The sequence below is a fragment of the Bufo bufo genome, chromosome 2 (genome assembly GCF_905171765.1).
Source record: "Bufo bufo chromosome 2, aBufBuf1.1, whole genome shotgun sequence".
NCBI classification, from domain to species: domain Eukaryota; kingdom Metazoa; phylum Chordata; class Amphibia; order Anura; family Bufonidae; genus Bufo; species Bufo bufo.
The window spans coordinates 213,399,319-213,414,211 of NC_053390.1; the positions used below are offsets into that span (position 1 = coordinate 213,399,319).

Consider the following 14,893-nt stretch of genomic DNA (forward strand, 5'->3'; position numbering starts at 1 on the left):
GCGGTTTTACCAGTTCCAGCCACATAATGGGCAAGAACAAACATTCTCATATCCATCATATCATATCTTCCTTTCTAAACCAGTAGCCATTAAAGGAACACTAAACCTACTTAGAAGTTAAAGGGGTTGTACCAAGTTAGAAGGTATCCCCTTTCAACAGGGTAGGTGACAACTAACTGGCAGTCCAACTGCTGGGACCCACTATCAATTCCAAAATTGGGGTCCCGTTCCCCCAACCTGATGGTGCCGCAGGTGGAGCATGTGCCCTGCTGCTCCATTCATTCTCTATAGGAGTGCCAGAAACATCCAAGTATTGTACTCCATTATCTCTGGCGCTCCCATAGAGAATGAATGGAGCGACAGGGTATATGCCCAACCCGCCACTCCATCAGATCAGGGGAACAGGACCCCTGTTCTCAGGATCTGTGGGGGTCCCAGCAGTGAGAACCCCAGTGATCAGTAAGTTATCCCCTATGCTGTGGATGGAGTTAACTTCCAAACTTGACACAACCGCTTTATATAAAACGTATAAAGCAGATAGTGTTTACCGCACGATTTATCATCTTCTGCATGTTCCTGACAATAAAAAGTCTTGTAGAAATTCTGTAAAGAACAAACCTCTTCAGCTACTGGTTGAGATGGAGTGGCTCGGGCTAGGCCCACCTATGCGTTGTGAACTCTGGCAGTCTGTTCCGCCATGCACCGCTGGATCCCCATTGACAAGAACGTAAATCAGACAGGAATGTGGACGATTTACGACATATATGCAGACTTATGCTGGACAAAAAATACTGCATGCAGCACTTGTCTGGCCAAAAGCCAGCATATATGCTGGAAATCAGCCAGATCCCATTCCACTCAAAGGGGATCCAGCTCTGCCGTAACAGACTGCCGGCATTCACAACCAGTTTGCAAACCCAGCCTATTAGCAATGTGTTTGTCCTGGGGCAGCCAGGACAAACAGGAGAAGGTGGAGCCATGGCTGATTTTCGGAGACACAGACAGGCAATTTCTTTATTCCTCAGTTGGAATGGTAATATGAAAGAATCAAGGGAGAGGAGTGGATGAAGGCAGTAACGGCTAGCATATGTTTGTGCATTTTCTCAGTTTACTTTTCTCCCAATTCACTTAAGATGAACTCTGATAAAGACATTGCAGAAGACTAAATACTGAACTTACAAAGTGAAACATATATAAAGGTATACTCATAAGCTATAGTATGTGAACCCAGGCAGACAATGGATAGAAGATATTACAAAAATTCATTTCATTATTTTTAGTATTCTTCTACATATTGTAAATCTTAAAAATAAGTAAAAATCGCTACATATACCTGCTGTGTCGTACAAGTGCAGACAGACTTCCTTGTTTCCAATTTTAATGCTTGTGGTATATTTTTCAAAGACAGACGGTGCATATTGCTGCCAAGAGAAAACAACATCCACGTCCTTAATAATGGAAGCACAATGCATAAAAACAAAAGCAATAACAAGCTCTTACACAGAATAAAGGCTCTATCAACTTGCCTTGTACAGTAATATAGCTGATATTTGGGCATCACTAGCATTGTGCACCAATGCTCTGTAAATGATAAAAACAGAATTGGAAACACACGGCCGCTATCTGTAATGGAGCCGAGATGCAAGTACCACACACAGGCCAAGAGCAGGTATGGTGAGCCAGGAATGGGCAATCCTGTCACGGCTAATAGCGTACTATAATGGCTGATGTCAAGTTTCTGCCTTCTATCTCATGCAACATTTAGAATTACCGTATGTGCAATGACCTTGTGCACTGCGAGCACTTGACATTAGATAAAAGGGGCTGTCTGAGCGAACTGAAAATTTTAAAAAGTTTTAAAAATCTTCCTATACTCAACTGTCACTCCCCAGTCAAATCCAGCACCACAGCTCCAGTCCTCCTCCCAGTCTTTGTATACAAGGCTGATGGTGACATAGCGGTATACAGCATGTGACCGCCGCAGCCAATCACTGGCCTCAGTACTGGAGCTGCAGCACTAAAGCAGGGGTGCACAATCTTTCCTGGTTGGGGGCCACATTGTGAGACTAAACCAATGCAAAAGCCTGGAAATAAAACTTAAAAGGGGTATTACCAACTGAAATATTTATGGTATATTGAGAATGTATACCATAAATGTTTGGTTACATTTCCAGGACTCCCCCAGGCTGCAGGTTGGGCACCCCTGTTTTAGAGAATAGCACCATTTGTCTCTTTATTCTGTACACACTAATCTAATGATTATATTTCTAGGTCAAAGCAAAAATCAAGTTAGTGGGGAAAAAAATATAATACAAATTATTTTTTGATACTTTTGGGCCTGGGCTGCAATACCAAGCACAGCCACTATATAATGAACAGCGCTGTTCTGGGAAAGGCTCCTTTAACATCACCGTTTCTCCTTTCAGTTCTCCGACTCCGTTGAGGAGCAGGAGAACAGAAAGGACGGATTCTGCAGAGAACTGAGCCTAAAGACATCATTCTAGTCCGTTCGGTGTCCGCTCAGAATATGATTTTTGAGCAGAGACGAGCATGCAGGACTTTAGTCTCCGCTCAAAAATCATATTGTGAGCAGACACCGAACGGACCCCATTATAGTCTATGGGGTCTTTAGGCTCAGTTAGGTCTCAGTTATCTGCAGAATCCGTCCTCCTGCTCCTCAACGGAGCCGGAGAACGGAAAGGAGAAACAGTGACGTTAAAGGAGCCTAAGCTGTAAGTGGATCAGTGTCAGCATCACACCAATCTGATATTGATGATCTATCCAGAAGTTAGGCCATCAATATTATACTCCTGTAAAAGCTCTTTAATACTGCATAATTCATCTGACAAAGATTGAACATGTAACTCTAATACTGGACAAGCAGAAAATAAAAGTTCTGCATAGAAAAGATCGGGAAAGACAGGCAATTCACAACAACCACATGAAAACAAGACACGCCAACAATGACTATACAGTGCTGCCCATAATTATCCATACCCCTGGCAAATTTTGACTTAGTTATTTATTTAACCAGCAAGTAATTTTTGACGGGAAATGACATAGGTGTCTCCAAAAAGATAAGACGATGTACAAGAGGCATTATTAAGGAAAAAAAATAAATTCTCAGCTTTTATTTACATTTGACCAAAAAATACAAGATCTTCGGTACTGTGGAAAATCTGAGAGGACGTGGTCGGAAGCCAAAAGTGACACCTGTGCTGGCCAGGAGGATAGTTAGAGAGGTGAAAAAGAATCCAAGGATCACCACCAAGGCCATCCTGGTGGCAATGTCTCAAGGCAGACAATCCAACGGACACTGCACAATGCAGACCAAGGAGGACGCCACTTCTCCAGATAAGGCCTCATGCACACGACCGTTGTTATGTTCCGTGTCCGTTGTTCCGTTTTCCGTGACTTTCAATGGGTCCGTTGAAAACTCGGCTAAAGCACAGTTGGTCATCCGCGTCCGTGATCCATGGTTTCAGTCCGTCAAAAAAATATGACCTGTCCTATTTTTTTCCGCGGATAACGGTTCGCGGACCCATTCAAATCAATGGGTCCGTGAAAAAACGCGGAGGCACACAAGATTGTCATCCGCGCGTCCATTTTTTTCCTATCATTTGCAAAGCAAACTTGACTTAGATATTTTTTTTACTGTCCTTCATGTCTGGTGATCCTCCAAAAATAAAGGAAGACACACGGAAAAGGATCACGGAACAACGGAACCCCATTTTGCGGAACGGAACACAACAACGGTAGTGTTCATGAGGCCTAAGGCACACAAAAGCTCGCTTGTCCTTTGCAAAAGCTCATCTGGACAAAAAAGTCTTCTGGTCTTCTGCGTTATGGTCAGATAGAACAAAAATGTAATTGTTTGGTCACAATGATGTTTCCTTCATTTGGCGTAAAAAAGGAGAAGCCTTCAACCCAAAGAACACCATCCCCACTGTCAAACATGGTGGTGGGAACCTAATGCTTTGGGGGTGTTTTTCAGCCAATGGACCAGGGAACCTAATCACAGTAAACGGCACCATGAAAAAAGAGCAATAGATGAGGATTCTCAACGACATCATCAGGCAGTCTGCAGAGAAACGTGGCCTTGGCACCAGTGGACATTTCAGCATGACAATGACCCAAAACACACAGCAAAAGTGGGGAAGAAATGGTTAGCAGACAACAACATTAATGTTTTGGAGAGGCCCAGCCAGAGTCCAGACTTTAATCCAATTGAGAATCTGTGGAGGGAGCTAAAGATCAGGGTGATGGCAAGAAGACCCTCCAAGCTGAAAGATTTGGAGCTCATTGCTAAAGATGAATGGGCAAAAATACCTGTGGAGACATGCAAAAAGCTGGTCTGCAATTATGGGAAGCGTCTGATTGCTGTAATAGCCAATAAAGGCTTTTCTATTGATGATTGAGAAGGGTATGAATCATTTTGGACTGGACACTTTTTGCTCAAATGTAAATAAAAGCTGAGAAATGTTTTTTTTTCCACAATAATGCCTCTTGTACATCGTCTTATTATCTTTTGGGAGACACCTATGTCATTTCCCATCAAAAAATTACTTGCTGGTTGAATAAAAGTAACTTTAAGTCTAAATTTGTCAGGGGTATGAATAATTATGGGCAGCACTGTACATACAGAGGCAGAGAACCATACACGTTCTAGAAGAACAGACTTGTAACACATCAGTTTGCTTTGGACTGAAGAGAATGTTTTATTCAAGCACAGTATGCCAAAAAGGATGGCTCGACAGCAAGCATGACACCTCCTGCAACACCTTATATAGAGACACATGCAGTATCCGGGCTTTGCGGATTGGGGCCGGATGCGTTCAGTGAAACTCGCACTATTTTGCAAGCAAGTTCAGTCAGTTTTGTCTGTGATTGTGTTCAGTTTTTTTCTGCTCGGGTGCAATGTGTTTTGACGTGTTTTTCACGCGCGTGATAAAAAACTGAAGGTTTACAAACCACATCTCTTAGCAACCATCAGTGAAAAACGCATCGCATCCGCACTTGCTTGCGGACACAATGTGTTTTTCACGCAGCCCCATTCACTTCTATGGAGCCAGGGCTGCGTGAAAAAACGCAGAATATAGAACATGCTGCGATTTTTACGCAACGCAGAACTGATGTGTGAAAAACAACGCTCATGTGCACAGACCCATTGAAATGAATGGGTCAGGATTCAGTGCGGGTGCTATGCGTTCACGTCACGCATTGCACCCGCGCAGAAAACTCGCTCATGTGAAAGGGGCTATAGTGTTTCCGGGACAGAGCACAGTCATGTAAATCGGCCCCAATACAGATGATAAATGGGAGAGCTTTAACCCCTTTAGGCTGGTTTCACACGGGCGTTGCGGATTGGGGCCGGATGCGTTCAGAGTGTGTTCAGTGAAACTTGCACTATTTTGCAAGCAAGTTCAGTCAGTTTTGTCTGCGATTGCGTTCAGTTGTTCAGTTTTTCCGCGCGGGTGCAATGCGTTTTTCACGCGCGTGATAAAAAAAACTGAAGGTTTACAAACAACATCTCTTAGCAACCATCAGTGAAAAACGCATCGCACCCGCACTTGCTTGCAGATGTAATGCGTTTTTCACTGAAGCCCCATTCACTTCTATGGGGCCAGGGCTGCGTGAAAATCGCAGCAATATAGAACATGCTGCGATTTTCACGCAACGCAGAACTGATGCGTGAAAAACAACGCTCATGTACACAGACCCATTGAAATTAATGGGTCAGGATTTAGTGCGGGTGCTATGCGTTCACGTCACGCATTGCACCCGTGCGGAAACCTCGCTCGTGTGAAAGGGGCCTAAGGACCCTCACCGTACATGTACGGCAATGATTGACGTGACTTAAGGACCAGCACAGTACATGTACGGCGGGCTGATCAGGCGGGTGCAGAAGCTGCGCCCGCCCGATCAGCGGCACGGATCCAGCAGTCACTGACAGCAAGGCCCCTGCTGCATACGCCGGCATCGGTGAAAACACAGATGCCGACGTGTTAACCCCTTGTATGCCGCAGTCAAAGCTGACCGCGGCATGCAGAGGGTTCGTGGAGGGTACGGGTGCCTTCCATAGGCATCGGAGCTTGCCTTCTAGGGAAGCCTGTGAGATCCAGCCCTTAGGCTGGATCTCACAGGCAGGCTGTCAGCATAAAAGCTAATGCATTATAATACAGGTAGTATTGTAATGCATTGCAGAGGGGATCAGACCTCAGAGTGGGACAAAAATATAAAAGTGTTTTTCATAATAAAAAAAATAAAGTTTAAAAAAAAAAATATATATATATTATTATATTGGGTATTGCCCCGTCTGTAAAAACCGGCTCTACAAAAATATCACATGATCCACCCCCTCACCTGAAAAAATAAAATAAAACCGTGCTAAAACAATAAAAAAAATGTGAAACACCAAGTGATCAAAAAGGCGTATGCCCCCCAAAATAGTACCAAACTGTCACCTCATCCCACAAAAAATTAGCCCCTACATAAAACAATCAGGCAAAAAAACAAATAAATATGGCTCTCGGAACATCAAGTCATTAAAACATGATTTATTTTAGTTTTAGATTTAGATTTAGTTTCAAAAACGCTGTTATGGTATAAAACGTAAATAAAACTAAAAAAAAAAAGTATACATATTAGGTATTGCCGCATCCATAACAACCTGCTTTATAAAAATATCACATGACCTAACCCCTCAGGTGAACACCGTAAGAAAAATAAAAAAAAACATTGTCAAAAAAGCCATTTTTTGTCACCTTACATCAGAAAAAGTATAAGACCAAGCAATCAAAACGTCATATGCACCCTTAAATAGTACCAATCAAACCATCATCTCAAAAAAAAAAAAAAAAAAAAAAAAAAAAGAGCCCCTACATAAGACAGTCGCCCAAAAAAATAAATAATAATTCTCCAAAAATGCTTTATTATGTAAATTTGCATATTTGGTATTGTCGCTTCCGTAACAACCTGCTCTATTAAAATACATGATCTAACCTGTCAAATGAACATTGTAAGAAACATAAAATTAAAACTGTGCCAAAACAGCAATTTTTTTGTTACCTTGCCTCACAAAAAGTGTAATCAACCAAAAAAAAAAAAAAAAAAAAAATCATATGTACCCTAAAATAGTACCAACAAAACTGCCGCCTTATCCCGTATTTTCCAATATGGGGTCACTTTTTGGGAGTTTTTACTCTAGGGGTGCATCAGGGGGTCTTCAAATGTGACATGGCAACTTAAAAATTATCCCAGTGAAATCTGCCTTCCAAAAACCATATGGCACTCCTTTCCTTCTGCACCCTGTTGTGTGCCCGTACAGCGGTTTACGACCACATATGGGGTGTTTCTGTAAACTACAGAATCAGGGCAATAAATATTGAGTTTTGTTTGGCTGTTAACCCTTGCTTTGTTACTGGAAAAAATGGATTAAAATGGAAAATCTGCCAAAAAAGTGAAATTCTATGTCCATTTTCCTTTAATTCTTGTGGAACACCCAAAGGGTTAACAAAGTTTGTAAAATCAGTTTTGAATACCTTAAGGGGTTTATTTTCTAAAATGGGGCCATTTATGGGTAATTTCTATTATGTAAGCCCCACAAAGTGACTTCAGACCTGAACTGGTCCTTAAAAATTGGCTTTTGGAAGTTTTCTAAAAAACTTTTGCTTCTAAACTTCTAAGCCTTCTAACGCCCAAAAAAAGAAAATGTCAGAAAAAAAAAGAAAAAAAAGATCCAAAACATGAAGTAGACATATGGGAAATGTAAAGTACGGTAATAACTATTTTAGGAGGTATCACAAAAGCAGAGAATTTTTTTTTGTAAATTTGGTATTTGTTTTATAAATTTAGGCTACTTTCACACTTGCGTTCGGGGTTCCACTTGTGAGATCCGTTTGAAGGCTCTCACAAGCGGCCCCGAACGCATCCGTCCAGCCCCAATGCATTCTGAGTGGATACGGATCCGCTCAGAATGCCTCAGTCTGGCTCCGCTTGGCCTCCGTTCCGCTCAGCAGGCGGACACCCGAACGCAGCTTGCAGCGTTCAGGTGTCCGGCCTGGCCGTGCGGAGCCAAACGGATCCGTCCAGACTTACAATGTAAGTCAATGGGGACGGATCCGTTTGAAGTTGACACAATATGGTGCAATTTTCAAACGGATCCGTCCCCCGTTGACTTTCAATACAAAGTCTGGACAGATCCGTCAGACTAACTTTCACACTTAGATTTTTTTGTGAAATATAATCCAGACGGATCCATTCTGAACGGATACCAATGTTTGCATTATAGGAGCGGATCCGTCTGTGCAGACACCAGACGGATCCGCTCCGAACGCAAGTGTGAAAGTAGCCTAAAATGAAATATTTTGACTCAAATTTACCACTGTCGTGAAGTACAATATGTGACGAGAAAATGGCCTGGATAAGTGAAAGCGTTTTAAAGATATTACCATATAAAGTGACACGTCAGATCTGCAAAAAATGGCTTGGTCCTTAAGGTGAAAAGTGGCAAGGTCCTGATGGGGTTAAATCTACTTCGGGTAGTTATACTGCAATATGTATGCCTACTGTTAAAAAAGTATCAACCAATAAGGAAAATATATATATATATATATATATATATATATATATATATATATATATATATATATATATATATATATATATATATATATTTTTTTTTATTTTTTTTTTTAACTCCATCCCATCTGGATTATAACTAACGTTAAAAAAGAGCAATAAAAAATAAAAAAATAAAAAAGCATTGAAAAATAGAAAACTGAAGCGTGTGTTGTAGCCAGGGATGAGCAAATCGACTTCAGATGCTTCATCCAAAGTCAATTTGCATAAAACTTTGTTGTAATACTGTACGGAGCGGGAGCTCCGTACAGTATTAGAATGTATTGGCTGCGATGAGCTGAAGTTATTAGTTTGCGAAGTCTCGCGAGACTGTAGTAACTTCTATCCTGCATAACGTCCCAATTCCGTTATGCAGGAGAGGACTCTCCTGCATAACGGAAACAGGACGGATCAGTTTTGCAGCCCATAGACTTCTATTATGATGGAATGAATAACGGAATGCCTCTAAAAGGCATTCCATTATGCATTCCGTGATAGCATTGCATTATGGTCCGTGGTAATGGAATCCATAACGCAATTCACCTTTTACCACTAAACGAATCGTGAACGAATTTCAAAATATGAAATTCGTTCATCTCTAGTTGCCCTATCACCCATGTGTACAGCTACCATTGCCAGAGTTACTACCACACCCACCCTCCACTTGCTTCTCCTGGGCTCGCTACGCTAAAACATTAAGTAATATAATAAACTGAATGTGTAGATATGGTCCAAGCTAAGCTAAAGTAAACTGAACAAAGCATGGGGTCCAGGTGGATAAGAACTATAAAGGTCCTAAAGAACTCGGCTCAGTTACTGCTGTTCATAATTTCTAGACATTTTCTAGGCAAGGCAAACATGGTGCTCATTTTCAAAAGGGCTCTAGGTTTTACCCCAGGTAAAGGGGACCTACCACCTCTCCTGACAGGTCTGTTTTTCTGTAATAACAATTATGGAGCATCTATTCTTGTGACTTTATGTTGTACCATTCCTTCATAATTTTTTCTTCACGTTATGAATTGCTTACAGTTTGCAATGAAGGTCCAGATTGGCGTTCCCATTTGGGCGTGTGTCCTTGCACAGTCTCACTGCCAGCACTGACTAGATGAGGTCAAACTGGGTAGGGACACAACCCCAACCAGTAACACTCAGCAGGAACACTGCAAACATCTGGTAATTCATAACTTCTAGCAGTAATAATATTGTAATGGTGCTTTGCAGCATCAGAGGCGAGATGCTGCAGAGCTGTTATTACAAGGGGGGTGCAATTAGTTGGTAGAACAGACATGTCAGGAGAGGTTACAGGTAGAGATGAGCGAACTTCTGTTTTAAGTTCGGCGTCTAAAGTTCGGCTTCCGATTAGCAGAGGATCCCGAATTCCGTTGTGGTCCGTGGTAGCGGAATCAATAATGGCCGATTATTGATTCCGCTACCACGGACCACAACGGAATTCGGAATCCATATCGGGATCTTCCGCTAACCGGAAGCCGAACTTTAGACGCCGAACTTAAAACAGAAGTTCGCTCATCTCTAGTTACAGGTCCAATATCAATATGTGACCGGTGGGGGTCTGTCTCTCACCTCCCTCCCAAGCGCTGCAACCTCTTCCTCAGCATGTGACGGAACATCGTAGGACATTCTGTGGCAGAAAATCTGTCTCATATCCTGCATTGCAGTTATGTACCAGATACAATGGGGTTTATTTATCAAAACTGGTGTAAGGGAAAACTAGCTTAGTCCATGGCAACCAATCTGATTCCACCTTTCATTTTTCAGAGCTCCTTTGGAAAATTAAAGATGGAATCTGATTGGTTGCTATGGGCCACTAAGCCAGTTTCCTTTACACCAGTTTGATAAATCTCCCCCAGCTCCACTATAATGGCCATAAATACTTCCGTTGCTACTGCTGATGAGAAGACAAAATAAGCCTCGTGTGGAAAGACAGCCATTAAACTTAGAAAACCTGGCAGCTTCATTTCCATTTCAACAACCAAAAGCAATTAGGTCAAACACGCTGACACAAGATTCAAGGGCCTAGAAACCTGGGAACAGAAGCAGCAGCGTAATAAAAAAAAAAAAAAAAAAAGGGAACCATTCACCATGTAGTGCAGTCCATGGGCAGCATGGTATAGAGCAGGAGAAGGATTCAGTAGGACCAGTCATTTCTTTATGGAAACCTCTTCTCATCCTGGGCTTAGTGGTCATGGGACAGTCCTACTGACTGGCAGCCTTCCTTGCACGAGTGTATATATGAAGATAGCTGTCAATCACTGAACAGGACCGCCCACTGGACACCAAAGCCCAGTAGGAGCAGAGCCTTCGGTGAATTATCACTCGGTCTACTGAATCTTTTCACAACTAGACCAGAACACCACAGGTCACATGAAGATGCTTCCTGATCAGGGTAGATCCTCAGAACCGCTATAATATTGTGTTAGATATCCTTACTGCCATTTCTGGTTGCTCAACACATATTGTCTAGGCCAGGGCTCTGATGGCTAACCTCCGGGACTCCAGCTGTGGTAAAACTATAACTCCCAAGATGTACACTTGCTTAGCTGCTCTCAGAACTCCATAGAAATGAATGGAGCAGGAGTCGTTTCACCACAGCTGCAGTGCCGGAGGTTAGCCATCTAGGGTCTAGGGTGTGGGAGATTGAGCATAGAAGCATCTCTGTACACATCTGAGCAGAAATTGTATGAGAAGACTGTGGTCAAAGCAACAGACAGTGACAGGAAGTTCTTGTAGCTTTTCGTCATTTCAGATGAAGATCTTATACTTGAAGACTGCTGGCAACCAAACTACAGCGTGCACTACAAATATTATAAGAAAAAAAAAATTCTAAGTTCTTGCTCACATTGTACTCTGGAACAAAAGCTTAGTGAACGAGAGCTAATAAGCCTAAATGTATCCAGCTAGAATGCTGAAAATAGAATTGTTACCAAATGGTTAACTGGTGCCTTATGGTCAATGTCTTCTCAACGGGGAAGGAACAGCTCTTATGAAAGCGGATACAGTTCCTCCTCTAAAAGTTGACTTTATTACTACAAATATCACAGAAAAGAGAAAAAACTAAGATAAAAACATCCTGCACGATATGATAAATAAATATGCGGATGCCCCTGGCTACATTTATGAAAAAAAATAAAATAAATGATAATGCATTAACAAAATAGATGCAAGCATTATATATGGACTAAGCCCTCACAGATGTAATAAAATCTTAGACTCTTAGCCAATATATTTTTATCAAAACACATCTGTGCCCACCTACCCCCGCCGAGGTGGTCTGGCTAAACCTACCTATGCGGGGAGACCACCTTGGCGGGGGTAGGTGGGCACAGATGCGTTTGGATCAAAATATATTGGCTAAGAGTCTTAGATTTTATTACATCAGAGTGAGGGCTTAGCCCATATACACTCACCTAAAGAATTATTAGGAACACCATACTAATACGGTGTTGGACCCCCTTTTGCCTTCAGAACTGCCTTAATTCTACGTGGCATTGATTCAACAAGGTGCTGATAGCATTCTTTAGAAATGTTGGCCCATATTGATAGGATAGCATCTTGCAGTTGGAGATTTGAGGGATGCACATCCAGGGCACGAAGCTCCCGTTCCACCACATCCCAAAGATGCTCTATTGGGTTGAGATCTGGTGACTGTGGAGGCCATTTTAGTACAGTGAACTCATTGTCATGTTCAAGAAACCAATTTGAAATGATTCGAGCTTTGTGACATGGTGCATTATCCTGCTGGAAGTAGCCATCAGAGGATGGATACATGTTCTCATTCTGTTTACGCCAAATTCGGACTCTACCATTTGAATGTCTCAACAGAAATCGAGACTCATCAGACCAGGCAACATTTTTCCAGTCTTCAACAGTCCAATTTTGGTGAGCTCGTGCAAATTGTAGCCTCTTTTTCCTATTTGTAGTGGAGATGAGTGGTACCCGGTGGGGTCTTCTGCTGTTGTAGCACATCCGCCTCAAGGTTGTGCGTGTTGTGGCTTCACAAATGCTTTGCTGCATACCTCGGTTGTAACGAGTGGTTATTTCAGTCAACGTCGCTCTTCTATCAGCTTGAATCAGTCGGCCCATTCTCCTCTGACCTCTAGCATCCACAAGGCATTTTTCGCCCACAGGACTGCCGCATACTGGATGTTTTTCCCTTTTCACACCATTCTTTGTAAACCCTAGAAATGGTTGTGCGTGAAAATCCCAGTAACTGAGCAGATTGCGAAATCTGGCACCAACAACCATGCCACGCTCAAAATTGCTTAAATCACCTTTCTTTCCCATTCTGACATTCAGTTTGGAGTTCAGGAGATTGTCTTGACCAGGACCACCCCCCTAAATGCATTGAAGCAACTGCCATGTGATTGGTTGACTAGATAATTGCATTAATGAGAAATAGAACAGGTGTTCCTAATAATTCTTTAGGTGAGTGTATAATGCTTGCATTGTTATTATTACAACTGATATTTTAGGCTACTTTCACACTAGCGTTTATTGCTGGATCCGTATGCTGCGGTTTGCTCTCCGGAATGAGAACGGAATGGAATGCATTTTGGAGCATTCCGTTCTGTTCAGTTATGTTTTGTCCACATTGACAATGAATGGGGACAAAAACAGAAGCATTTTTCCTGGTATTGAGACCCTATGACGGATCTCAATACCGGAAAACACTAGTGTAAAAGTAGCCTAAGGCTACTTTCACACTCACGTTTTGGGAGGATCCGTCATGGATCCGCAAGACGGATCCGTTACAATAATAAAACCGCATGCATCAGTCATGAACGGATCCACTTGTATTATCTGTAACTAGGGATCGACCGATTATCGGTTTGGCCGATATTATCGGCCGATATTGAGGATTTTGAACGTTATCGGTATCGGCATCTATTTTGCCGATATACCGATAACATATTGGGAACACAGAACGCGCTGCTCTCAGCGCTCTGTGTTCCCTCCGCAGCACAGGGGAGAAGGAAGCAGCGTCTCCCTCCCCCTGTGCTGCTGCTGCCGCTGCCGCCAATAGGAGAGAACATAGAGAAGGGGAGGGGCTGTGGCCACCGCTCCACCAATGAAGATAAGCCTTTCATTCATTCATATACAGGAGGCGGGAGCTGGCTGCAGAATCACATAGCCGGCTCCCGACCTCTATGAGCGATAGCTGCGGTCCGCGGTAGTTAACTCCTCAGGTGCCGCGGATCGCAGCTACCGCTCATAGAGGTCGGGAGCCGGCTATGTGATTCTGCAGCCAGCTCCCGCCTCCTGTATATGAATGATTGAGAGACTTATCTTCATTGGTGGCGCGGTGGGGCCCCCCCCCCCAATATTAATCATTAGTGGCGCAGTGCGCCCCCCACCCCCATCCCGGCCAATAGTAAAAACATTGGTGGCGCAGTGCGCCCCCCACCCAGTATTACTCATTGGTGGCAGTGGCCACAGGATCCCCTCTCCCCTGCTCCTCCGATCGGAGCCCCAGCTGTGTAAGCCTGGGGCTCCGATCGGTTACCATGGCAGCCAGGACGCTATTGAAGCCCTGGCTGCCATGTTCAGCTCCATGCTGCTGTGTGCACTATGCACAGAGCAGCAGGGACAGTGTGAGCTCCTATTCACCCTGATAGAGATCTATCAGGGGGAATAGGACAAGGGTTCTAGTCCCTAAGGGGGCTAAAAGTTAGTAAAAAAAAAAAAGCATTTTTTGCAGCTCTATGGAAATGAATGGGTCAGCATACAAAAAATATGGAAGTGTGGATACACCCTTGTGCCACCTGCACACGTTGCAGTTTTTCTGCGCGGATTCCAGTACCAGCAAAGTATCAGATTACCCAAATCTCATGTACACTTTGCGGATTTCCAAATTTCTAGCAAGTCAAGTATGTTTGTGGTTTTAGCTGCAGATTTTACCCTTTTCAATGGAAGGGCGAGATCTGTGGGAAAACCGCATCAAATCCGCACCAAAAACCTTGGTTAGGGTACTTTCACATTAGCGGCAGGACAGATCTGACAGGCTGTTCACCCTGTCGGATCCGTCCTGCCGCTATTTCGCCGTACCGCTGGACTGCCGCTTCGTCCCCCATTGACACTAATGGGGATGGGGGCGAAGCTCCGGCGCAGCGCAGCGAAAGGCCGCCGGACTAAAACTACGACATGTCCGACGGCCTCTCGCCGTGCTGAGTTGGAGCTCCGCCCCCTTCCCCATTATGGTCAATCGTGACGGAGCGGCAGTCCGGCGAAATGGCGGCAGGAAGGATCCGACAGGGTG

The 14,893-nt window shown here is 43.4% G+C and overlaps 1 protein-coding gene across 1 annotated transcript in view; it reads right to left on the reverse strand.

Annotated features, from left to right (window-relative positions):
- RHOF (ras homolog family member F, filopodia associated) overlaps positions 1-14,893 on the reverse strand; it is a 70,902-nt gene that overhangs the window by 37,493 nt on the left and 18,516 nt on the right. Inside the window, exon 2 of the mRNA XM_040416135.1 lies at positions 1,334-1,421. Coding sequence (XP_040272069.1) covers positions 1,334-1,421 — 88 coding nt within the window. The remainder of the gene's footprint in view (positions 1-1,333; positions 1,422-14,893) is intronic.